The sequence below is a fragment of the Carettochelys insculpta genome, chromosome 10, assembly GCF_033958435.1.
Source record: "Carettochelys insculpta isolate YL-2023 chromosome 10, ASM3395843v1, whole genome shotgun sequence".
Taxonomy (NCBI): domain Eukaryota; kingdom Metazoa; phylum Chordata; order Testudines; family Carettochelyidae; genus Carettochelys; species Carettochelys insculpta.
Window position 1 is genome coordinate 6,042,338 of NC_134146.1, and position 27,328 is coordinate 6,069,665.

Genomic DNA, 27,328 nt, shown 5'->3' on the forward strand with positions numbered 1-27,328 from the left:
CTTATGGACAAAACTGGGACTCTTGCCTTTATCTTTATGGAGTAACTGCTCCATATCCCAGGGATTAGGCACAGTAGGGGCAAAATGGAAGATTTTTAATGTGGTTTGAATCCTAGTGATCCACTTCAAGCTGTGCTTGTATAAATGTACTGTATGTTACTGCTAATTTCAATTACCATCTGGATATAAGTGTACAGAGAGATTTGCAAACCAGACATATGATTTCCTTTTGAATCTTAATTGAGTCTTGACCTACCTAGAAATCAGCATGTTACACAAGGATGCTGCAAATACTTTTGTACAGAAAGGAAACTCATGTTACATGCAATCTCTCCCCATGGCTCCCGCCACCCCTCTCCCCAATAAATAAATAAATAAGGGCCTTCTCTTTTGTTGAGGAGTAGTAGGAGTTGTGCACTGGGTGAAGTCATCCCAGCTCGGTATAGAAGGGTATCCCCACAGATAGGTATTCAATAAGGCCAGCAGGTGTGGAGTTAGGTGCCATGCTGGTGACTGTGGCAGGTTGTACACTACACTTTCGAGGGGGCAGGGAAACAGCAATGCAGGTCACCTAATGGGATGACAGTTTCATACTCACTGGGATGACGCCTTGAGCATGTAGCTGACCTCCCGATCATCTGCGTTCTCCAGAAGCCTCAGGATGAAGACATTAGCCAAACTCTGTCCCTGATCTTCCAACTCCTCTACCCGGAGAAGCCCTCGTGGTGCTGAGTCAAACACCTGGTACTTGTCGCTGAGGGAAGTAAGCAAAGGAGTCAGGAAAGCTCATTGGTCAGTCCAGGAGTGGTCTGATTTTAACAATATAAAATTTGGAGAAAGGCATGATATGGAGAGCAAATGCTTGGCAAGTGAGTATGGAGAGTCTAGGAACTAAAGCACAAGACTGAAAATCAAGAGCTCTAGCTTCTAGTACTGGCTCCAACGCAAACTTTGTGTGACTGTGAGCAAGTCACCTGATCTGTGTACCAGTTTCAATCCATGCAGTGTTCATAATGTTTTCTCCCAGGACGACTGAAATGAGAGGTTTACATCACTGTTTGTAAAATACTTCTATGTTCTTGGCTGGAAAGTGCTATGCAAGCAAAATATTACTGGGCACCTGACCCATCATATTCTTCAGACTGGTGATCAACCACTGGTTGTTACAAAGGCAAATCTAACACCCAAATGTCAGATCTTTAGCTGCTATAGCTCAGTGAAGCATCACTGAAGTCAGTCAAGCTTTTCTGATTTACATCACTGGAGATCTGTCCTGAAATTTTAAGTAACATAAAGGTCAACCTGTGTGTGGGCAAACAGCCTATCAGCCTCCACAGTTCGCAGCATTGGCAATATGAATATTTAGACAAAGGAATGATTTTTATATGGCCCCTGGAAATGGTGTCTGTGATACTGGTCTCTGTGTTCTGCCATATTTCAGACATAATATGATCAGTTTTGGGACAAAAAATCCATGCATAGTCTAAGCAAGGGCTTAGTTGGATTAAGTGAGCAGGGAGAAACTCACCCAGGAATCTGCCTGCAGAGGACCAGCAAGTCATTGAAAAGGAACAAGTAGACTTCCCTAAAGAGCTTCTTGGTTCGGAGAGTGCGTGATGTCTTTGGGCCGTTCATTTGCTGCAGTTCCCCTTGCTTTAATAACCAACGGGAGTGAGAGATGATGGGCACAGACTACATGGAAGAGAGAGACAGCAAAGATCAGAAGAGCAAGATCTGGCAGCCACCTACCTGGTTTTAAGATGCATTTTGGTAAGTTCCTGAACAGAATTACACAGCAGGGTTGACTACAATAATAGGGGACTGGACTCGACAATTCAGAATGTCCCCTCCACTTGTAAGTAATCCTTACAGGATAAGTAATGCATATACCTTACTTTGCTCTTGCAGTGCTAGAAATGCAGATGTATCTCAGTGCAATTTTTTTTTTTTTAAGTTTAAGACATCACATCCAACGATTACTGTGAAAAGCACTATGGTTACAAAGTGAAGCACTAAATAGTCAGGAAATGCCTATGCAACTTTCATCCACTCCCCTTGTGCATATGCATTAAAATACTGCTTTCATTATATGATCACATACTATTTTTTGCAGAACACCCCTGCATCAGTCAGTGCACTAGATCACATTGCCCTAGGGTTGTGCAGGGAATGAAGCTGTTTCATGGCCCCTACTTCTTTGTTCCAGAACTTGGAAAGTGTTTAGTGGATGAAGCAGGAGATAGCAGGAAGAAACTGGATAGCCTCATGGTTATGACAGTTTAATGCTCTGCTGTTAGAAGTGGAATCTATCGCTGCCACTGTCACATGTGACGCTGGGTAAGTCATAAAGTATGATGTTCACAACCGGTCATTATGTTCCTCCTATTCAGGCTCTCTCTTATATCTTCCCAGGGGTTACTGCCTGTCTGTACTTTTATACAGCAAATGCTTTCATATCCGGCAGCCATGGGACCAAGAGGTTGCCAGATAGTCAAATATTCTGGATAACAGAGAGGTATACCTAGCAATCATCACCATCGCCATCAACAACCATGGGCTCAGCGCCCGTTGGTGTCTGATGCCTCTCTTACTATTTCCTTCCATCTTTCCCTGTCCAGTGCGGAGTGGCTTAGTTTCTGTGGGCTAGCTCCACACCAGTCTAGTGTATCATCTACCTATTCTCTGTGGGGTCTGCCTTCCGAAAATTGATGAAGCAAATATACATGTTCTTGTTCTTTCATCAAGCTTTCTCCACTATCAATCTTAGTGCTAATATCTGCTGTATGGTACTTCTATCTTTCCTGAACCCTGCTAGCTCATCAGCTAGATGTTCCTCTATCTGCAGTCTTAGCCTCTCTGTCAGTATCATCATCAGCACCTTGCCTAAATGATTCATTAAGGCAATCATTCTGTAGTTCTTGCACTCCAATGCATTTCTTTCTTGTGTATTGTCACTAGCATGGATCTTGTCCATCCCTTTGGTGTCTTCACTTCTTTCCATGCTATATTACACAGTCGGTGTATTTCCTGAATCATACGTTCTCCATCATATTTAATCATCTCTCCTGTGATCTTTAGTCATTTCACTGCTCTTTCTACTTCCTCCTTCAAAATATCAGTCTCACTCTCTATGCTCAGCGGAGATACCTCTTTCAGTTGTTTTATCAGTCTCTCTGAAACACTCGGGTCCAACTGTGCTTTGTATAGATCCGTCCAATATTTCATCCATTGCTGCACAATCTTCTCCTTGCTCATGAGCACCTCTTTGTTTTCATCTTTGATTGCCATCTGCTTTGGCTACCACTTCCTATTAATATTCCTAATCATTTTATACGCCTCCGTGGTCTTACATTTGACATAATACCTCTCTATATCTTCACACTGCTCCTATACCTAGCAATGCAGAACACTAAAGAAAAACAAGATTAGATATTAAGAAACAAAGAAGATGTACGCAGAGTACTTTATTTAACAGTAGTATTGTACATTATAAACTTACACTGAACTTGCTGTATTTATTTGTATTTACTCTCACTATACTGTACTTGTGGAAAACGTAACTAAAATTTACTTATGGTTAAAATGTCTGTTGTCTGAGAGTTCTGGATAATAGAATGATAGATATGAAAGAGTTTACCTTACCTTGATCTTAAACTCTAATTTCTTCTGGATGCTAATCATCTGCTCTGTTCGGCTCATCTTTCTGACACCTTCGTTACATGCCTTCACCACCTGGGAAAAGAAAACAAGAGAAACATCTGATTCCAAACTGAGATCTACTCCCTGCTGCAGTGCTCTTTTCCCATGGGCTACTTAGCAAGTGCTGGTGTTATGGAATGACCTGTCTACACAGGTGAGCACCAGAGTGTAGGCATTACAATAATGGAGGAAAGGAGACAGTAACTGGCCATCTCGTAAACAGTTGTTTTTTTTAATCAAAAAACTTTCACATTGGACAATAAGTTTCACATATTACAAAAATAATAGTAACATTAAAGACTGAACCCATTTTCCACATTGAAAATTTTTTCATTGATTTGAATGGGAGCTGGATTGGGCCCTAAAAGAATACAAATGGTGATAAAATTCCTCTTCTAGATAGGTTTCTCTATATGCATAACTGCACTTTTCAGCATTAACACAGAGCTTTGCAGAAATCTCTGTTCTTAACCAAATGCTGTCAGTTGTGGGAGTTCCAGGCCACAAATGATGCACACATAGAAAAGTTTCATCCTGTATGCAGATTCTATCGCAATACTTGCCGCTAAGGTAATTCTTGGTGTGAACTGACTAATAAACACTGATCCATTTTTGGTGCTGTCAAGTGAGTTCTTTTTGCCATCATTAAATTCACTTAAAGATGAACAGAAAGAAAAGGATTTAATTTTAGGAAAATTTATAGTTAGAGGTCATAGGGTACTTACCTAAACTATATTCAGATAGTGACTGCAATGTTGTTCCAATATTCTGGTCTCTAGCAGGGACAACAGCTATAATCAAACTATATTTCCCCAAATCCTACAACGTTACAAATCACCTCTTATTCCATATGTTCAATCCAGGAAGTATACACGCAGTATGAGTTTTGTACAGAGGAGAAGGAAGGTAAGGCTTCATTTCAATAAGACATTGTCACCCTTCGGTCAAGATACAGATGATGTTGGGGGTAGGGATGAGGCTTCCCACTGGAGGAGAAGTCAGTAATGCAGAAGTCTGTATATTCTTACAGCAACATGTGTGGTTACAGTGGAAAAGATGCGCTCACAAAACAGCTTGCAAGCAATAATCTCTTCCAGGGACCTCTGCTCTGAACAAAGTTGCAGGATCTCCATATGTTTAGCACAGAGGTTGTTACATATACTTCCCCATAAACACAGAGCAAGAGGACCCTGACCCACCATTATGATATCCCCAGTGGACAATGGCACAAGGCACAATGGCACATTCTATGACTATCCAAAAATGTGTACTCTGGCAGGCAGTGTGCTGGAAATAACCAGCTTAATTTAATTTCCCCACTCTACCACGCCTCCCTACAGACTGCTTTGGAATGAGGATTACTGTCATAATAAAACACCTCTTTAAAGAAGCTGCTATTTTACAGCAGGCAAGTAAGTTGTGCCACAGGATGAAAGATGACCCCCATCACAGTCCACTACTGCAAGTAACTAATTAGATATTCCACCTGGACTCCATAACCTTCAAGCGCCTACAAAAACAATTAATAGTCTCTGAAGCATGGGGACAACTCTTCTCACCAGAAATTCCTAGGCTATGTCTAGATTAGTGAGTTGCTGACAGACCTGTTGGATGATCTCTTGTGACAAGACTTCTGTCGACAGATCGTGTCCAGACTGCCCGGCCACTCTCTCAACAAAACGGCCACAAGGAACCACAGCAGACAGGTCAGCATTTCCCTCCAGGGGCCCTAGCAACGGGTGCCCTTTGAGGGCCCTGCCCAAACACCTGTTCCCTGCCCATGCTGAGGCATGCCTGCTTCCATGAGGGACATCGCCGCTGGTAGAACAGGGCTTTGACACTTTCTGGGACGCAGAGCACTGTCCAGTAAGCCACGATGCCAGAGCAGCCCCCCCAGGCGTGCACTGGCCCCACACACAGGTGCCTCAGAACCTTTTGCACCTCCTGCTGGCTCTCCTCTTCTTCCTCATGGAGGGCGAGCTCAATATCACCTACGAGGAGCTCATCATTGCTGCTGGGCTGTCACACCTGCACCTGGCCCCCCTGGGTGCACAGGCAGATTTGGACACACTGCACCATTTCTGGCTGTTCATGGGGCAGTGGGATGTCCAGTATCGGCTCCAGAACTTCCACAGTCGCCTTGTGGAAGCTCACCAACCCTGACAGCTACCACTCGGTGGGAAACCAGTTTGGCATGGGGAAGTTCACTGTCATGGAGGTAAAGCACTCTCGGGATGCAGTCCCTCCATGGGGGAGTGAGAGGTAGGATGTCCCACCCAAGGCAGACTCTTGGAAAGCAGGGTCAGGGGTGCAGCCCTGTGCTGCCCCATCCTTGCACAGCCCTCTTGCTGCAGGCAGGGGGGTGTCCGGGACAGCCTTGGAGGTCAGGGTTCCTGGAGAGCTTGCGGGGGTAGGAGGGGCCCAGGGACTTACTCCCTTAGTCCATGACCTGTGTGTTCGGGCCCCTTCCTCTGCAGGTTGTGATGGCCATCAACACCATCCTGCTGCAGAGGGTTATCTGTATGGGAGATGTGGATGCAGTTGTGGCCAGATTCACCACCTTGGTGTTCCCAAACTGCATCAGGGCTATGGATGGGACCCACATCCAATCCATGCCCCAGAGAATAGTGCAGCCAAGCATATAAACCAAAAGGGATACATCTACATGGTGCTGCAGGCTCTGCTTGGCCACTATAGCCAGTTCACAGACATTTATGTTGGGTGGTCAGGCTGGGCACATCATGCCCATGTGTTCCAAAACTACAGTCTCTGCTGGAGAATGGAGGTGGGCACATTCATCACCTGCCATGCGCTGGTGGTCAGTGATGATCAAATGCCACTGTGCATTGTGGGGGACGTGACCTACCCCCTCATGGCCTGGCTCATGAAGCCTTGCAATGGCCAGCTGGGTCCCAGCCAGAAACTCTTCAATGCCCACCTCAGCCAGGCCAGGACACAGGCTGAGTATGCCTTCAGCCACCTCAAGGCATACTTCAGGTGCCTGCTCGCCCACCAGGGTGCAGGGAAGCACAATGTCTCTCAAGTTATGGCCACGTGTTGTGCCCTGCACAAAACAGTGGAGGGGAAAGGGGAGCCCTTCCTCCTGGGGTGTGGGGAGGCTGCCAGCTGTATGAGCAGCTGGGTGCAGCTCCGATCCACCAGGCCCCTTGGGAGGGAGTGTGGATTCAGGAGGCACTGAAAGACAGCTTCTCCAACAGCCCTCAGTAATCCTCCCCAGGGCACCCCCAGCAGGGGCCTCAGGCCCACAGCCCTATCCCATTCCCACCACAACCCCCCACCAAACCACTGCCCAATAGAGAGAGATGTGGATGTGGTGCTGAAATAACTGTTTTACTGAACCAAAAATAAAAAACAGTGCAAAGGAAATGACATAATAAAAATTTATTTACAAACAGGGCAGTGCAGTGAACTATGTACAGTGTGTGGGGGACAGGAGGCATCAGAACTTGGATGGAGTGGTCTTGGGACGGGGTTGGGGGGGCTTCAAAACATGGGGAACTAGGGGGCTGCAAACCTGAGGGGGAGTGGGACCCCAAGTGGTGTTGGTCCTGGGATCCTGAGCAGCATCGACCCTGGGATCCCCTCCTGCTGCAGGTTAAGGGACCCTGTCAGGGCTGGGTTGGGGCCAGAAGCAGGGGGAGGTACAGAGGCAGTGGAGGTGATGCAGGGCCTGGGGAGCAGGGCAGTGGGCATGGTCCTCAGCCACTGCAGAAGGTCCAGGATGCCCTGTAGGACAGCTGGTGGGGGCAAGGCAGAGGAGCCGGTGGCTAGGCCATCATGTCCCGCCAGATGGCAGTGGTAGCATCAAAGAGGGACATGAGTGGGTCCCAGGCCCAAGACCACCACTCCCTGTCATCCCGCACCTGCAGCTCCATGATGTCAGTCATTCTCCAGAGGGCGGCACTGTGGCTCCTCTGGAGATCCTCGCAGATGCGGCGATGGTCCCTCTGGCTGCATGCTTGCCCTGGTGCTGGGGTGGGGCTGGCCCAGCCCTTAGATGGTGTAGGTGCAGCTGTAAGGAAGACAAGGAGGAGAGATGGTGAGTCATTCATGTAGTGCAGCCCCTGAGGCCCTGCCCCCACTATGAGTAGAAATCCATATCCCTGATGTCAAGGGCCTGGGAGGTCTTGGGAGCAGAGCCATGCGTGGCCTGCACAAGGAGTCCTCCTGCACGGAAATGCTGCCTTGCCTCCAGGAGTGGACTGACCACAACTCTGCCCCCTCCCCCCCGCCCCCTGCGCTTGATGGGCTAGTGGCCAAGGGGGGTGTCTGGCCACAGAGGGGTCCCCTCATGGGTGGTTGGTGAACTGGGAGCAGCCTGACCCTCCCTGGCACCCCCCACCACACACCTGTGCACGTCCCACCTGAGCTGGCCACACAACACTTGCAACATGACCCATCTGCACCTGCCTCCCACACCAGGGGGTGTGTGATGCAAGGGGTACTCACCAGAGGGACTCCTGCCTAGCTCCAAAAATGCCTGGGAGGTGGGATGGCTGGCGGTGACTGGCTCGAGGGTGATGATGGCCTCTGAGGCTGTGTCAGCCTCTGGCTCTGACAGAGGTTGAGGTCGGAGGGCTGTTCCTCCTTCTCCTAGTGGTCCAGCTGCAGTCGGGGAGGGGGCTACAGTGCCATGTCAACAGTGCCCAAGATGTCATGGAGCTCCCTGTAATAAGGGCAGGTCCTACCCCAGAGCATCAGGAAGCCCTGGCAAAACTCCTTCACCTTCATCTGGACCTACTCCATGGATTGGCAGGGGGAGGGACAGTTCCGCCAGCGCAGTGACCATCCAGATATAAATGAGGGCGTTCCACCACCTGCTTTGGGATCCTGCAGTATCTCCTCCTCCTCCACACAGGTCGAAGAGGGCCCAGACCTCAGCCCTGGTCCAGGAGGGGGCACACCTCTTGGTGCCCTGGGGTGACTCCTGGGATCCCTCCGGCTGGCCCCTTGAGGGTTCCTATTGCTTGGCCATCTGTGATGCTCTCGGTTCTGGGGTGGCTGTGAGGGATTGCAGCCTGGAGCCCTGCTGCTTCCACTCTCTCAGCTTCCTGCCACAGGGTTTCCTGGGCTCTCTGTGGCTTTAAGAGGGCCTGACAGCAGAAACCATAGACTGCTGCTTGCTGTTGACAGGGTGTCCCCCATGGCACATGTGCGGTGCCCTGGAGTCCTTTTCTGTTAACAGATGGCCCCACAGAACGTCTAGACCCACCTTGTGTTGGCAGATCTGTGTCAACAGGGGCATTCTTCCTTGTGGGGAGCTGGGTATGACTGTCAACAAAAGCGATACAATCTGTTGACTTACTGTCTACAGAACACACTTGGTAGTCTGGCCCTCTAGTGTAGACATAGCCCTACAGAGCAAATGTACAGTCTAACAAGAGCAATTCCTCTATTATTTGCTAGCATGGTCTGCCCTTTGGAGAATAAGGGGCAATAATTACTTTATTACGTAATGAGACAAATTTATCTCTGATGTAACTCCACTGAGGTCAGGGGAATTACACCAGGAATGCGTGTGGCTCAAGTACCTCTTTCAAGACTGAGGACACTGGCTAATCTAGTCTTCTGAAACTTGCCACCAGACTTACTGTTTCCAGCTCTTTGTGTGCTTCAAGGGCAGTGGTTTCCCTCTCTGATTTCTCTTCCACTTTCTTGAGAATATTCTGCATAGGAGGCAAAAGTGGAATTAATTTTTCAGTTTGCTTGATAGCACAGACCATTTTTCAGACGCTATTACCCTCTTGGCCAAATCTGACTATCAACAATAATAAATATCGGCCAGGTAACAGAATATGAAGTCTTTCCCCACTAGGTTGCTGGGTCAGAGGTAACTCAATATTGTTAGTAACTGAAAGCTATTCTCATCAAATGGCTGTTGAGTAACCTACGTAAAATGAGTGTCATGGTCTCAGACTAGGACCTAGTGAACAAGCGCACATGCTATTAAAAGCCACTCGACCCAGCATCAGTTGGTAGCACTATTAATCTCTGTAGACAGCATGTCACTCATTCTGAACTTTCCCCTCATCGCTAGAAGGAATCCCTCCAGGGCAGGGCTGAAGTACATTGGAAGACAGTGAGTGGATGACAACCGCTGTTGAACTTGTTCTGTGGATAGAGATTTCCAAGGCTACCTGTTGCTACAACTCCTCTCGAGTACTATATTATCTCTCTCTCACTCACACATACACACACAAAGTACTATATTATCTCTCTCTCTCTCTCTCTCACACACACACACACACCCAGGACAAGGTGGTCTCTTTAGATAAATATGGGGGAAGCAACAGTGAAACAGTGTGAAGAGACATTTGGTGCTCAAATAATTGCCTGTCTCTTAGGTTAGCATACTGGTGGGAGTATCCTATGCAAAAAAATTAAAAATTCTGCAAATTTTAGCTGTGAAAATAACACTATATAATCACATCAGTCGTTATTATTTTAGTAATTTACTTCAAAATACCTGTCAGCAAGTATGTCTGCAACAATACAGACACACAAAAATTCCCTGGCAGTAGAGAATTAAATAACCTCCTATGACAGCTCAGTTCCTATTTCTCTGCCCCAATTCCACCTCCTGCCTGAGCTAAGTGAGATACCCACTACCCTTCCCCCTGCAGAGCCCACATGTAGAGCCCACCCCAGTCAATACACCTAAACCCCTTTTTTCCCACAGCCAAATCCCAGGGCCCTCCAACACTGGTAAGTACACCCTGTCCTTCCCGCACTCCAGAGACCAGCTGCAGTGCCCTCCTGGTCTAGACAGTCACACCCCATCCTGCCCCAGAGGCCACCTGTGGGTCTCTCCCTCCTGCAAACACCCATTCCCCTCTGGTTCCCAGATCCTAGAGGTCCAGAGCGAGAAACATTTGATGGTCAGTTCCAGGCTTGTATGGAGTTTCCTACCAGCCACCACCACCTTCCCCCAGGGCATGCTGGGGACTGCAGGTGCCAGTATCCCTCTAACTTCCTCTCCCCAACCCCCATCCCACACTGTCTTCCATGTGCAAGCTGGGATCTGCTGAGTCCAGTGGTGCCTAGCAACACTGCAGCCCATTTCTGTGGGGGAAGGAAATTCTGTGTGTAACATTATGTTCTGTAACATTGTTCATTGAGCAGTGCCACAGCATGCCCCCAGAAGCAGGGCTTGCTGCTGTGCAGAGGTGTAAGATGTATGTGTGAACAAGGGGACTGCTGCCTCACTTTATGTAGGGCAGTGTCCTTGACAATTTAGTAATTTCCTTTCAGGGCAGTTTCCTATAGAAGAAAATAATGAGTTGTGTCTCAAATGGCTTTTCTCCATTAATGCCTTCAGCTCTTGTCCTCTTGCTTCCTGTTCCCCCTCAGCCTGACTGCACCAGCCCTGATAATATAAGAATCCATCCATTCTACACCCTGACCACACACGTGTATGCGTCTCTGACTACCTTACTTGTTTCTGGCCTTTCATCATTCAGGCTTATGCTTCCTCAGCTTCAGAACCGGCACTGCTCTTCCTCATGCTTTTCATGGCACCCCTCTCCTGAACTATTGCCAGCTCACTTCACTGCTCTTCGCTTCTTCAGATCTCCAATGTTATCCTGTATCTTCTAGCTTTGATACTGAGTCTAACTAAGCATGGTTGGTGGGGAGGGAGAGGGGGACAGGGGAAGAATGTGTGCATCTTTCTCTGTGTACGTGAGAGTATGAAAACTCTAACACTCCATGACAGCTACCTAGAGGAGTCCTGGAGGGAGCATGGGGGGGGCTGTCAGAAGATAAAGCAGAGCAGAACTGTACCTGCACCAGCAGCTTGAGGCGAGTGATCCTCTGAAATGGCAAAATCAAAAAGGATGAGAAGGGTAGGCCTTTGCACTTGGGATCCATCTCCAACTGTGATATCACCTCCCGGAAAGCTGTCTTATCTTGGCTGAGAATAGACAGACAGATTGAAAGTGCTTTGATCACTTCCTTGTGTATCAGACCTGTGTTTGGAATGAGCATGTCTGTGTGTGATGCTGCTTTCCATATTACTCCCTTCCCCTGCCTGATCTTCTCTTAAAAAAAAAAGGGGGGGGGAATAAAATTACCAAACACTTGGCAATGTATTTTTGGTTTAAGTTTGAATCTATTTATAGCATGAGGGGATGGAAAAACAGACTTAATGTACGAGTCACCGTAGTGGAGTCACATGTGTAGCACATATAGATTTAGCAGCACATGCTGAGTGTGTAGGAGTGTGTGAATGGGGTATGTGTCCAAGTAGGTGAGTCAGAGGCATAATTATACATTTTTACACAGTTGGATCATTGTGGCAAGGTAAAATCCACACAGTTTTAGGAATAAGCCATGCCATAAAGGGATTCAAGCTCCAGTAATCTTAGCTGTCATTAACAGGATGAAGCGTCTTATCTGGCACTGTAGTGAAGCAGCTCACACCACTGGAGATCCACCTGGCATTGCCAGGGTTCTGCTATTTGGAGTTCCCAGTGGTAGATGTATTGCTAGGATGAATACAGTGCTGCAGTGAGGAATCTCAGAATTCCTAACTGGTAAAAACAAAGTACTATTCCAAGAAAGCTCACTCTATGTGATGTATTTCCTGGCCCTTAAAACGACTTGCTATGAGGAAGCTTACGCTACTGGAGTCCTAGCTGACAAAAACAGCACAGATGTGAGGATACTATTAATTTTGTTTGAAATCGGTCTTTAATGCGTATACTTGGAAGTGCAGTTGAAGATTAAACAAAATAATTATTCATAAGGCAGGCAGGTATTCTTAGCTTTGCATGACTCTTTGAATTACCAAATCCATGATAGTCTGTAATTGCATGCCTCAGAGTGTCGAGCTAAATGCAGGGTGAAACTCCAACCTACAGCAGCAGATAAGCACTGTAAAGTTTTCCTGTTTGCTTAAACCTTGACTGAATCAGCCTATTTATTATACTAGTCCTTCTGTCTGAGACCCAAAAGACTCTGAACTTCATCTGACCCTTCAAATAAAATTTAAACTATCTGTATGCTTTGTTTAAATAGGTTCAGCTCCAGTTCAGGGAAAGGAGAGGCCTTATATTTTCCAAACCAGTTTACCAATCTCCTGCAAATGCCAAATTAAAAATAATATGCTGGCATCGCAAGTACAAAATTTGGTGTTAGATTTTTTGCAGGTAATTCAGGGTCAGACAATAGCACTCACAGAAGTTGCTTGTAGGCTCTCTCCTGGTAGGTCTGGTTGGAGACATAGGTTACGTACACCGAGAAGTGATTAACTGTATGCTGGTACACAATGTCACACACATCTGAGATCACAATGTTCTCTTCCACCCGCTGCTCAAGGTCCAAGAGGAAACTAGATGAAAAACCCAGAATTCCTATTAATCACGACTCACAATTAAAAGCTCCGATTTAAACCATTTGGAGGGGGAAAACAATTAGTACCACTACAGATTCTTTAAAAAGAGTTAAGTTTTCAGGCTCCTTTATTCCTCCAGAACAAAAGGTATCTGAGCTAGTAGCAAGACCGTGATACCAACTCAACAGAGTCAAAAGGCTAATAGCAGTTGTCTTACCGCTCGCTGACAGCCATGACATCCAGAACATTGGAGAAGAGGATATGAGCCTCAGACGGATGTAAGATCTTTTTCAGACGTTCATTTTCCATGAAGTGAGACACCAGCAGATTCAGACTCTTGTAGTATGAGGCTTCAGAAGTGACGAGTTCAAACATGGCCTAAAAGAAAATCCACAAAAAGAAACATCAACAACATAGCCTCTGAAAGCTCACAGGTTTGGTTAGGGATAACAAAAATGATCATGCTACGTGCTACTGATACAGTTATGGATAGTTAGTCAGCCACTGATGCATCAGTCAGTTTAGCTCCAAAATACAATAAAAACTCAAAGGGCTTGTCTACATTTGTCCCCAACCCAAAGGGGGCATGTTAATCAGGGTGATGGGAGATTACTAATGAAGTGCTGTGGTGAATACACAGCACTTCATTAGCCTAATTCGCCCCTGCAGCAGCTTTGAAGCATCAAACTTCGAAGTGCTGGCACGTGTGTAGGCATGGACACTTCGAAGTCCCGTTACTCCTCAAAAGTTTGACACTTCGAAGTTGCCACAGGGTAGAATTAGCCTAATGAAGTGCTGTTTATTCACTGCAGCACTTCATTAGTAATCTCCCATCACCCTGATTAACATGCCCCCTTCAAAGTTTGGGGCAAGTGTAGACCCAGCCAAAGTATGCAGCAGTAACATCTCCTCATGCACTGCATATGTGTATAGCTAGGAAAGTGGCTCTGAAATGGCCTTGGTAGGCACACAACTTCTGCCTTTGCCTCTTCTGGGTCCTGCATGTTAGTTTGCTGACAAAACAAAGCTGTACAACTGGGTGCACTGCACTGCAGAACCAACCTACTCTACCATAGTTATAGGAAAACTATAGAGCCTCAAAACCAAACAGCTTACCAGTAACTGGAGTTACAAAAGAATATACAGCTCTAAACTCATAGGATGTGCCTGTGCATACCATAAAAATCTGGAGGTCTTCCAGGGCTACAACAATGATGTTCCAATTGATTTATTTTATAATTATGTGGTAAAAATAAGAACTTTTCAGTAATGCGCTGTGCCATTTCTGTATTTTTATGTCTAATTTTGTAAGCAAGGAGTTTTTAAATGGAAGTGAAATTTGGGATATGCAAGACAAATCAGACTCCTGAAAGAGGTACCATAGTTGGGGAAAGGTTGAGCTCTAGAAAGTGTTGAATGTTTGTGGGGTGAAGGGGAGGTTAGGAAAAGAACCAGCCTCATGCCATGGAACACTCTATACAAGAGTATATAATAAGGCAGAGCCCTGGAACAATTTCAGTTATTTCAACTTCCCCAAAAGTCCTGTAAACTCTGAAGATGGGTAGGTGGGGAATTATGCCAATAATCTATTTGATGAACTCAAGTTATGGGTGAATAACTTCTCTCTCTTGAGCCGGTTTAATACAGATCCCCTCCTGAGAAACTGGCCAGCAATGAGGATCTACAAGGAGGTGGCACTGAGGAAGGTATCTAAACAATTACTGCAGAATTACTCTCCATGTAAGGCCCCACAGATCTAGAACTCAGGCCTGTAGAGCTAACAGGAAGCCCACCACGCCCGCTGCAGCCTGCACCTGTAATCAACCTGAGTTCCACTTCCCCTGATCCACTGTGGACACAGCCCATGGGAAGCTTTATCTCAGTGGTTTGATAAACAGCAGGCTCCTGATCAGCACTGGCCTAAATCAATTCAAGAGGAAGTGTTTATATAAGAGCACAGATCTTCTGGAGCTACCATGACCATTCCTGTTCCTTACTCTTGAATTACTGACTTGGCTTTGGCTTGATTTGGATTCCTCCTGATTCGGACAATAAAACCTGACTGGCACACTGACTAGACTGGACAACGAACTTCACTGCAACTCTCAGCCCAGTTATCACAACTCACAATACAGCACCATGTTCTCCACAGGCGGTTCACCCAGCTTTGAGAGTCAAGCAAAGCACTCCAGGCCCCACCTGGCACAACACTCTGCAGACAACCAGATGCTAAAGCAGCAGGTGGCCCAGCCACAGAATGAGAATGCTGCACTATGGACACACATTACTGCCACACAGCTGGACCCCAGTGTCATCCAAATGAACCTCTAGAAGGTGATGATAGTACAAACCTGAGCACCCTCCAGAAACACCAAGGAGTTACAACACTTCTTGGAGTTACTAACTTTAATAGGTCTTTGAACTCTGGATTTTCAGGCCAACAGTTCCATTAACAGCGCTTCTCTGCAAATATACCACTTTATCCAGCCTCCAGAGGCCCAACAATCATTGAAGCGGATAAAGGCAAAATCTACTGGTGCCCCAGTCCTGACCCATTCCAACCCAGAAGAATCCTTTATTGAGACTGAGGCCTCCAATGTGGCAATTAGAGCCACTCTCCACAAAAAGACGTGGTCCCCAACAGTACCTTCAGCCTTGAGCCTACTATTCATGGAAACTAACTCTGGTGTAACAGAGCTATGGAATTCTAGATAGGTTCTAGCCATCTAAGCAGCCATTGAAGAATGGCACATTATCTGGAGGGCGCATGGTCCCCAGTACAAGAATACACAGATCACAAAATATAGGAGCACATCTGCCAAGCCAGAGTGTTGAACCAGAGAATCAGCTTCACTTGGTCCTATTCTTCACCCTCTTCAATTTCCACATTGTGTACCACCCGGAGGGCCAGCACAAGACAGTTGATGCCTTGTCTCAAAAAGGTGAAGCCATGAAGACCCCATGTATTATTAAGTCCAGTGTCCTCCTAGATACCACAGTTCCCCAAGAACTCAAGTTACTGATCTGCTCAGCTACCGGGAAGGAGCCTCGTAAGAAAGCAAGCCAGGAACAAAACCCCATCTGGGACGGCTTGCTCTGTGTCAAGGGCTGCATGTATGCAGAGGCACTACATCTCCGTTCTGGCACACTATTACCAGGACATCTCAGCCTTCTCTGTTTGGCAGGGGAAGCGTTCTTGAGATGACCAGGTCTGGGAGCAGAAGACTTGCCTGTGAATCATCATGGAGGGCCTGGAGGAGGAGCAGGCAGAGCGCCGAGTGGACTGGGAGCACTGCTGGGCTGCCTAGGACCACCTGAGGTGCCAGCAGGACACTATGGCCATGGCAGTCGACCAGTTGGTGTCTCGAATGTGGTAAGCCATCAGCCACCCCCACATCCCCAGTCTTCCCCTCTCAGTCACTACAGGGGCTGTCAGGGACCCAGAACACAGGGCAGCAGGACCCACCAGGCAGCTGTGGCCTCCCCACCATATAAAGGCAGGCAGTGCTCACAGACCCATCCCTGAACACCCTGCCCCTCTCCAAGTTCCTGTCCCCTTCCATCCCCAGTTGTACGTCCTCCAATAAACTCATTTTTGTTCCAGAAAGCATTCTTTAGTATTTGTTCTGCAGAGAAGGCGGGGAGGGGACGGTGAGAAATGAGGGATGAAAGGCACAAACGGGACAGTAGTGGCCCCTTATGAAGAGGCACAGGGGAGAGTCTTGGAGCTGGCCCTGCAGAAAACTGTCCTTCAAGACCTCCCTGATGAGTACAGCCCCTTTATGTGCTCTGCATATAGCCCCATGTCCAGCTGCTCATAGCCCCTGATCAGACATTCTGCCTCAGCCCTCCATGCTGGCAGAAAAGCTTCCCCTTTGCTCTCATACAAATTGTGAAGCATACAACAGTCCACCACCACAAAGGAGATGCTGCACTCAATAAGGCCCAGGTGGGTGAGAAGACACTGGAACCTTCCCTTGAGATGGCCAAATGCACATTCCACTACCATGCAGCTCCTGCTCAGCCTGATGTTGAAGTCCTTCTTGCCAGGGTCCAGGCTGCCCATGTAGGGCTTCATGAGACAGGGGAGCAAGTTGTAGGCCACATAGCCCAGGACGACAATGGGCATGTCCACTTCCCGGACTCTGATGGTGTGACTGGGGAAGAAGGTGCTGACATGCATCTTCTGGAAGAGGCCAGGGGATGTGTACATCATGAACCTTTCGCAGCCATCCCATGTTGATGTCTGTGAAGCAGCCCTTGCAGTCCACGAAGGCCTGCAGCACCATGGAAAAGTAGCCCTTGCAGTTGACATAGTCTGCTGCTCTGTGGGAGGTGGCCATGATGGGGATGTGTGTGCCCTCTAGGGCCCCGCTCCAACCCTCTGCTGCTGGGGAAGTTAATGACAGCAAATCCATCCATGAAAGTGCCCATGTTATCCAGAGTGATGACTTGTGCACAGCAGCACCTGGTCGATGGTATGGGTAACCTGCAGGAGCACAATCCTGACAGTGGATTTCCCCATGCTGGACGGGTTCTCAATGGAGCAGTAGATGTCTGGCACGGTGAGCTTCCACAGGGCGATGGCGGGTCTCGTGCAGATGTTCTTTCACTTGCGAGCAGAGGAAAGCCACTCACAGAGCTCCTGGAAGGTGGCCTTCATCATGTGGAACTTTCACAACCACTGCCGATTGTCCTGTCCCTGCAGGATTACACAGTCCCACCAGTCAGAGCTGGTGTCACACTGCCAGAAGCGGCACTTCATGGTGTACAGGGGACAGGAGGTACCACGCAGCAGCAGGAGCACCAGGACCTGGGTGAGGGAATCTGACTGGTCCTCATCATCATCCTGCTGGAGCAACATGCACGTGGTTTGGAGGAAGTGTGCCATTAGATGCAGCAAGAAGCCTGTGAACCCAGCAGTGGTTTGTAGATTGTCCAGCTCCATGCTATGAGTCCTGCGACATCCCATGGCAACTAGAGCATAAGGTCGTACATGCCCAATGTCCTGGAAGGGAGAGGCATTTCTGCATTTATGCCCTGGGAGGGAGAGGCAGTGGTAGAGTGACTTGTGAGATGGTCTTTCAAAAAAGCTTTGGGAAGTATGTTCTCTGGTGCCCTCCCTGGAGTGCTTCTGGAGGGTCTAATCCTGTGAGCAGATGTCCCAAGTCCATACCCATGATCTCACGGAGTCCTTCCATGAGGCTCACCTCAATAAAACAGAGCTGACAAGGACTTCCTTGGGGCAGGGGTTTAATTTAAGGCCCCTGGGTCTAGCACCAAGGCCTCTAGAGCTACCAGCTGCAGCTATAATGAACTTGCACTCCACTTCCCATGACCCTCTGTGAGCACAGACCATGGATGTCCCACCTCAAGGTTTTGATGGACACAGTTGTATGGCTCCTAATTGGCTTCTTGCCCTACATAAACCCAAGAGGCATTCCAGGAAGTGTCCAGGTGACAGTATTAATCTTCTGTAGCTGTCATGACCATTCTGGTTCCTTGCCCTTGAATTCCTGGATTGACCTCAACTTGATTTGGATTTCACATCCTGAACTCTCACTCGCACTCCGATCATTTCTATTAACGCTGGCCTCAATCTGACTACAAACATCTCTGCTACTCTGAGCTTCAGGTTTGCCCTTGCTGTGACCCTGGGGTTTGACTGCTCTTGTTGGGAACTTGAAACTCTTGAAAAAAGCTTCAGATCCTGAAACTCTGGGCATGAGATCCTGAGACAGCAAATGATGTTTGAGGAAAAGTATGGAGTGATCTCCTACCAGCAGTTTCATGTATATTTATAACTGCACAAGAGGCTACCTTGGACTCACTGAAATGCACCATGATACTTTCAGGTTGTAGATCAGTGTTTCCTGTAAGCTGTGCTCTTCTGTGGCTGCTCAACTGAGATTCAAATGCTGCCCAGCTGATGATCAGAATGCCTACCACTAGGTTTTTTTTTGTTTCTACTGGTGGTGCATATTCACAGATGCCTTGTGCACAAACATTTATTCTGCACATGGGTGGAAAAAAATTTGCACATGAATGAAAAAGACTACAGGGAACATTGCTGTGGCATACCTACTAGAGCACAGCTCACTTATGTATAGATTTTAATCCTGTTTGACAAGCATTGGGAAGACATATCCCATTCTCTATTGGCGTAAATCCATAAATAATCTGGGGGCAAGGGAGAATAGAAACCAAGAGCCCAAGGTGCAAAATCTTGGCAGGGAATGTGACTTTTATAAAGAAGATAAGCAAATTAATAGTTTAGTTTGGATGAAAAGCTCTCCCATTTCACTGAAAAAGATTTTCTAGCCAATAATCCTAAACTATCCCACATAACTTTTTGGACTTTCCTTGAAAAATAAATGAGGCAAACCTCCATAAGGATTCATAACGGAACGTTAGGAATTTTCCAGGAATCACCTTGCTGAAGTAAAAACCATCTTCTAAATTCCTGAACAACAAAATACCAATCCCACTGTTGACACCCCAAATCCAGTGCTAGATCATGATGGAGCAGGGACTAAGAAAAGAAGAATGGTAGATTCCACTTAGTGCATCATGTGGCTCCTTCACTCTTCTCTTCTGTAAAGCATTGACCAGGCATCCAGTAGATCAGTGGTCCTAAACATCCAACCCATTTAATGTATGTATGTGGCTTCATGGCATATCTGATTCTTCAGAGTTACAAAGAAAACTACTTAAAGCTTAAACCGAATATAAACTGATTCAGTGTTTTCTTCCTGAGTCTGCAGAAAGCAAGAAACAATGGCTTAGATGTGCAGACTGCACCACTCTATCAATCTCATAGAATGTTAACTAATGATGACACTTGAAATGAGATATTAACCATGTTATTCCTGATCAAATTATGCCCTTGTAGGCAAGAAAGCTAATGGCATTTTGGGGTGATTTAGTAGGAGCACTGCCAGCAGACCTAGCAAAGTGATTATTCCCCTTTATTTGGCACAGTTGAGGCCACACCTGCAGAATTCCATCCAATTCTGACACACACACCCCTTTCTGACCCCCCATTACAAAAAGGATTTGGATGCATTGGAGAGAGTCTAGTGGAGAAGAAAAAAATGGGGCTGGAGCACATGACTGAGCAATTTGGGCTTCAGTACACGAAACAGAAGAGTGAAGGGTGATTTGACAGCAGCCTTTGACTAACTGAAAGGAGGTTCCAAAGACAATGAAGAGGCCTTTCTCAGAGGTTACAGATGATAGAACAAGGAGCAGTAGTCTCCAGCTGCAGTGGGGGAGGTCTAGGCTGGTTATCAGGAAAAACTATTTCAGTAGGAGAGTCGTGAAGCACAGGAATGGGTTACCTAGTGAGATGCAGAAATTTCTGTTCCTAAAGGTTTTTAAGTCCTGGTGGTGTGACAAAGCCCTGGCTGGGATGATTTAGTTGAGATTGGTCCTGCTTTTAGTGGGATGTTGAACTCAATTATCTCCTGAGGCCTCTTCTAACCATATGACCCTATGATTTTAGCAGATGGGATGAGAAAGGGAGTAAAAGTGAAGACCACAAGGAAATTAGGAGTTGCTACAGGGAAGGAAATGAAGAATGAAAAAAAGTAAGTAGTCCTAGGGTTAAGCTTATTTTCCCACTGTTTAATGTTTAAATGAGACAATAAGGTATTAACAAACAACAACAGAAGATTAGTTATGAAATAATTCACATTCTAGCTCTGATTACTGGGCACATCTCCAGCTGAGACTGGTGAAGATTGTGTTGTGGATTTGAAGTAGTTTACACGTATATCCAACAGACAGGAAATAAACAACCACATTTTTCATCTCCCCTGAATAAGAGTGACTTCTCTGTAACAGATAAGCAAGAAGAAAGGTTAGCTCAGTACTAGATGTGTGCAGAGGACAATATTTTGTAGCAACTTGTGGAGGTCTGAATTGTTTAATTCAACATTGGAATGAAAATAAAACCTTTTGGAAGTGTTTACAAATATGGAATTGGAGGAGGTCAGGGGGACTGATTCTCACACTCCTTAGCCATGTCTACACGTGCACGCTACTTCGAAGTAGCGGCACCAACTTCGAAATAGTGCCCGTCACGGCTACACGCGTCGGGCGCTATTTCGAAGTTAACTTCAACGTTAGGTGGCGAGACGTCGAAGTCGCTAACCCCATGAGGGGATAGGAATAGCGCCCTACTTCGACGTTCAACGTCGAAGTAGGGACTGTGTAGTCGTTGCACGTCCCGCAACTTCGAAATAGCGGGGTCCGCCATGGCAGCCATCAGCTGAGGGGTTGAGAGATGCTCTCTCTCCAGCCCCTGCGGGGCTCTATGGTCACCGTGGGCAGCAGCCCTTAGCCCAGGGCTTCTGGCTGCTGCTGCGGCAGCTGGGGATCCATGCTGCAGGCACAGGGTCTGCAACCAGTTGTCGGCTCTGTGGATCTTGTGTTGTTTAGTGCAAGTGTGTCTGGGAGGGGCCCTTTAAGGGAGCGGCTTGCTGTTGAGTCCGCCCTGTGACCCTGTCTGCAGCTGTGCCTGGCACCCTTATTTCGATGTGTGCTACTTTGGCGTGTAGACGTTCCCTCGCAGCGCCTATTTCGATGTGGTGCCGCGCAACGTCGAAGTTGAACATCGACGTTGCCAGCCCTGGAGGACGTGTAGACGTTATTCATCGAAATAGCCTATTTCGATGTTGGCTTCACGTGTAGACGTAGCCCTTAAGAGCAGTTCTTCATCCTAGAACACATTGACTCAGGAAAAGCAGGGACTTGAAATTGTCTCACACACGTAGGCTGATGCCTTAACTACGCCAGGCTATAGAATGTCAGAGTTACTCTTGCTCATTCATGCCACCTTACAGGAGAGCCTTGAAACAGTGTTCCCTGTAAGCAGAGGGCTTGGACAGTCCAGGAAAGATTCAAATGCCACCCAGCTGAAAAGCAGAGCTCTCACAAGCAGCAACATGTGTTTCTAATGGTGAATGAACATCTTTACATGCCTTGGTGCACATACCAAAATTTATCCCACACATGGATATAAAAAAAAAATTAGAACACTGCCCTGGATCTAAAAACCTTCCTTACAAAAACTTAATGAAACACTCTGGCTTGGAAAGAGTGTGCTGATGAGATCTATTCAGCACCATGGAATGTCCTAATGCTGAGGAAAAAGAAGTTAGTATGGGAAAATCAAAATAGGCTGCAGTGGATGGAAGGAGCCAAACTGAAAAGAAGTTATGATGGGAATGAGGGACAGATTGAAAGGGAAAGAGAGGACAGGATAGAGGAAGAAAAATGAATCGGACAACAAAATCCCATTTAAGATAGATGCCAACAACATTCAGCATGTAATTTTGACTTAATAAACTTTGATTAAAAAGGTTCTTAATTTTGTGTAAGCCGCTTTTCAAAAACTAATATCTTGGTGACACAATTTGTTTTTAACTTACAGGAATACTAATACAGTCAAATAACTTAATTTATGGTCATTTGTTCCAAGGCCTCCCCCATTACATTCACATTTTGTCACTTCCTCCAGGGCAGTTCACTATGAGACCTAAGTAATGTCTCTTCTGGTTTATTTTTCTAATTTTTGCATCATCTTCCATATAGTTCAAGAATGCCCTTGATGACTCATGTTTTGCTGTGCTTAAGGCTCAGCAGATGCCTGGATAATTAAAGCTACCCATTGGTGATTCAGTCATTTCTGATACTTGTTCCAAGAGTAAGTCATTTTTTATCATTTCCTCCTGACCACTGTGGTCTATAACACATGTCCATCACAATTTCTTTTGTTTTTCCCATTCCCATGTTTTAGCCCACGTTATCTTGCAGCAACTCCTCCTGCTATTATTTTGTATTTTTCTTCTCTTGTATTCACTTCTGATGGAAAATGCTACCTCATCCATCTTTCCTCTTGATGTCTTGCTTATCCAGAGTCATAGGTGTACTATTTTAATAAGTGACACACGCCCTCTGCCATATTTTAGAAGTGTGCACAAGGTCAAAATTGGTGTCATGAAGTACCACTTCCTGCTCTTCCTCCCTGTTACCAAAATGTCTTGCATTTCATATTTTTAAAAAGTGAATTCTATTTCTCCTTTTATTTGTTATTACTAACTCCTATCATATCTTTTAGTCAAGACTTCTTTGCTTTAAGTGATAGCTGGAGTGAACAAAATGTCTTACTCCATCTGTTCTATTACAAAAGCTACCTAAAACAACCCCGGCGATTTTGAACAAAGGCAGCTGAGACCCCATATGCTCAAACAAATAACAGTGTCTAATCTTCACTCTTTTCAAAAGACATCTCATTGTTATAAGATATTACTGAGGGAATTCTGCATTACTGCACACAGAATTCATGTACTCCACACATTTTTTTCTCTGCAGAAAATTCATTCTGCCAGAGAGGCGCAGCAATTACTCCTTTCTCCCACTAGGGGCTGCTGTAGAACCAGAACAGAGCACTGGCTTACAGCAGCTGGACTCATCAGTGGACAGGAAAGAAGACAGGCTGCATTCCTCAAAGCATGCTGCCTAAAGACAACATAAGGAGGTGGCACATGATATGGGGCAGGGGGAAGTGACTGCAAGATTTGGATTTATTGTGTTGTTTGGGGGTGTGTCACATAGGTTGAGATTGAGAGGAAACAGAATATGGAATATAGAACTGGAAGCCATCAAGTCCAGTGTCACCCTCATGAAAGACCAATCAACATCAAGACCATCCCAACAGGTGTTTGTCTAACTTGCTTTTTAACATCTCCAATCATGAAGATTCAACAATCTCCCTAGGGCTACGTCTACACTACAGAGATCTTTTGAAAGAAGCCCTTCCGGAAGATCTCTTTCAAAAGAGTGCATCCACACATTAAAAAATGGATCAAAAGAATGATCTGCTCTTTCAAAAGATAGTGTCCATACTGCCCCCGCTCTTTCAAAAGAACGGGATGGGGATCAGAAAATCAGGCCCCAGGAGGACTGCTCTTTCAAAAAAAATGCTCTTCCTGAAATGGGAAAGGAAGAGCAATTTCAAAAGGAGTGCTCCATTCTTTCAATTTACTTTCGAAAGAATGCTTTTTGTGTGTAGGTGCTCTGTTGGATCTGTTGAAAGAGCCCTCTTCTTTCGAAAAATCTTTTGAAAGAACTTTCAAGTGTCGATGCAGCCTAGGTAGGTAATTTATTCCAGTAGTTTACCACCCTGACCGTTAGGAATTTTTTCCTAATATCCAAGCTAAGCCTCCCTTGCTAAAAATGAAGCCCATTGCTTCTTGTCCTACAACCAGAGGTTCAGGAGAATAATTTTTCTCCCTCCTCCTTGTACCAAACTTCTATGTTCTATGACAACCGTTATGTCCCCTCTCAGTATTTTCTCTTCTAGACTAAACAAACCCAATTCCTTCAATCTTCACTCATTGCTCATTTTTCTAGACCTTTAATCACTTTTGTTTCCCCTCTCTGGACTTTTTTCAATTAGTCCACATTTCCTGAAATGTGGTGCCCCAAACTGGACACAATACTCCAACTGAAGCCTAATCAGCACAGAGTAGAATCCAGCCACGTGGGGACCTGCTGGGACCAGCTCTCCCAGCTGTGGCCAGGGATCTGGCAGCTGCAGCGGTTGAAGCCCTGGCCAGGGACCCCGCAGCTGCAGTGATCCCAGCCATGGGGACCCAGGGGGAGACCCAGTGGTGGCAGTGATCCCAGCCGCAGCCAGGGACCTCACAGCTGTGGCAATCCCAGACATGGCCAGAGACCCCACAACTGCTGTGAACCTATTTTCTTTGGGGGGAGGAGAGCAGATGTCCATTATTATCAATATACAGTAAAACGGGGTCTGCTATATCAAGGGTTTACTGTACTAGCTAATGGGTCTGATATCTCCTCAGTCACCTCTTTAAGTATTCCAGGATGCATTCCATCAGGTCTTGGTAGCTTGTGGCCCACAACTGATTCTTCTGTGTGTCAGTGGACTCCCGACTCAAAAAAGGTTCCCCATCCCTGTTATAAACTAAGGTCTCATAGACTAACCCAGTAAATTCAGACATTGACAGGGATGGGTACATGACTATTAAATGGTTTCACTGCCACTTAAATGGCTCTTTCACAGGCTCTTCTGCTAATAGGTCTGGCTTTTAAACTGAAAAGATAACTAGACATGCTCCAGAGCAGGGGTGGCTGAGCCACATGCAGCTCTTTGATCAATGAAATGTGGCTACTTTTCGGTGCTGAATTCCATGACATCTTACCACTGCTCTGTGCACGCGCCCCAGCACCTGGCGGGAGAAGCGTGTGGTGGTGGTGGCTCTGGTGAATCCCAAGCACAATGGGCATTGAGTTAGAGCAGGGAGGCAGGGGAAATGGGGATGGGGGTGTCTGGCTCTGGGGGAAGGAAAGGGGATTGGATTAGAGTGGAGAACTGGGAGTGTCTGGCTCTAGGGGAGGGGGAGGGCATTCAGCCACATATTATATATTTATTTTTAACTCTCTATATAGATATATAATAGCTGTATAGAAAGATAAAAATAAATATACAACACATGGCTCTTTATATGCTATCCACAACTATTTTGGCTCTTAGTCTCTACATGGGTGACCACCCTGCCCCAGAGGAAGCAGCGCCACAGAACAAGGTTAGGAAGAGGCACATGGGTGGACATTAAGACCCAGTGGTGCCCCAAGTATTTGAGTGTTCTATGCAGCTGCAGCTGCGAATGGGTAAGGATGACTCTGATTGAATAATGAACCTACCCTGTCTTTGGTTTTCCTCTTGCTTCCAATGCGTTTGTAGAATGTTTTTGTCACCTTTTACGTCTCTAGTTAATTTTGTGCCTTGACCTCTCTAACTCTGCCCCAACATACTTGTGTGTTTTTTATTCATCCTTTGTAATTTGACCTAGTTTGCACTTTTTGTAGAACATATTGTTTTTATTTTTAGATAATTCAAGATCTCCTGGTTAAGCCAAGGTGAGCTCTTGCCACAATTTTTATCTTTCCTGTACAGTGGAATAGTTTGCTCTTGCACCCTTAATAATGCCTCTTTGAAAAACTGCCAACAGTCCTCAAACGTTTTTCCTCTCAGACTTGTTTCACATGGGATCTAATCTACCAACACCCTGCCTTTTTGAAATTAATTGTATTTCTTTATTTTGCTGTTCTAACTCCTACATCCCTTGGAATCATGAACTCTATCATTTCATGTTTGCTTTCACCCAAGCTGCTTTCCATTTTCGAAGTCTCAAACAGTTCTGCTCTACTTGTCAAAATCAAATCTCCAGCAGCCTCACCTCTAGTAGCTTTCTCCACTTTCTGGAACTAAAAATTGTCTACAATGCATTCCAAGAACTTCTTGGATAATCTGTGCCCTGCTGTGTTATTTTCCAGACAGATGTCTAGGTAGTTGAAGTGCCCCGTTGCCATCAAGTCCTGTGCTTTGGAAGACTGTATTACATCACCCTTATTTTTTACTTCTTTTATCCTTGCCCAGAGACTCTAGAGTCTGTCTCCTAGTTACATCTGAACCTCAGTCCAAGCATACGCATTTTTCCTTCTTCCTCAACTCCTCCATCACTCTTGCTCTGCTCCCAAAATGTATAGAAATACTGTTCAGTACTTTCGTTTAAAATTACAGTTTTGTATTAATTTGCCTGGCAGGAATCTATTAGTCAAAAGTCATTTCCTGAATCTTTTTTGTTGTCTCTGTTGTTAGGGACATATTTGTTAACAGGTATTCTGAAATAAATTATCAAAATAATTGAAAATGGTGACTATATTAGGTCATTTTGACAAATAAAATACAAGGAATATTCCAGAATTTAAAAATATTGTGCAAAGAATTTTAACTTTTTGGCACACAACTCCCCCAGGAGTAATAATACAAAGTGTTTCTGCTTGGGTGTCTGTACACTGTCCTGGCTAAAATATGAAGGCGTTAAATCCCTTCACTTGCTTGAGAGGAAAAATATCCCAGAGTGCAAAGACAATAACAGTGACCCCTAGGGCTGCTGAAAGGTAGTACCAACAGTGGTGCCTCATGAGTAAGTACACCAAAATAAACAGTTTCACCAATGTGTACACCACCCCTGCGTGTACACTCAACAACTCACTCATTTTATTATTTGACACATAAATTAACAGTACAAAAATGTCCAGAGATAACATACCACAGTTTGTGCAGTTAAAGTGCTCATGTATTCTTATTGACCCAGTTTGCACACTGCAACTGTCATTCTGTTACAGAGCAATGTATCAACACTGCAAAATAAAGCTACTCCACTTGGGCTGGAG

The 27,328-nt window shown here is 45.9% G+C and overlaps 1 protein-coding gene across 3 annotated transcripts in view; it reads right to left on the reverse strand.

The window, feature by feature from the left end:
- Window positions 1–27,328, reverse strand: part of NGEF (neuronal guanine nucleotide exchange factor) — a 100,791-nt gene that overhangs the window by 9,746 nt on the left and 63,717 nt on the right. For all 3 annotated transcript variants that reach the window (XM_075004511.1, XM_075004510.1, XM_075004512.1), the window contains 7 exons: window positions 13,272–13,432; window positions 12,899–13,051; window positions 11,503–11,632; window positions 9,312–9,386; window positions 3,643–3,732; window positions 1,529–1,692; window positions 599–754 (listed from right to left, as the gene is read on the reverse strand). In XM_075004511.1, the coding sequence (XP_074860612.1) occupies window positions 599–754; window positions 1,529–1,692; window positions 3,643–3,732; window positions 9,312–9,386; window positions 11,503–11,632; window positions 12,899–13,051; window positions 13,272–13,432 (929 nt within the window). The remainder of the gene's footprint in view (window positions 1–598; window positions 755–1,528; window positions 1,693–3,642; window positions 3,733–9,311; window positions 9,387–11,502; window positions 11,633–12,898; window positions 13,052–13,271; window positions 13,433–27,328) is intronic.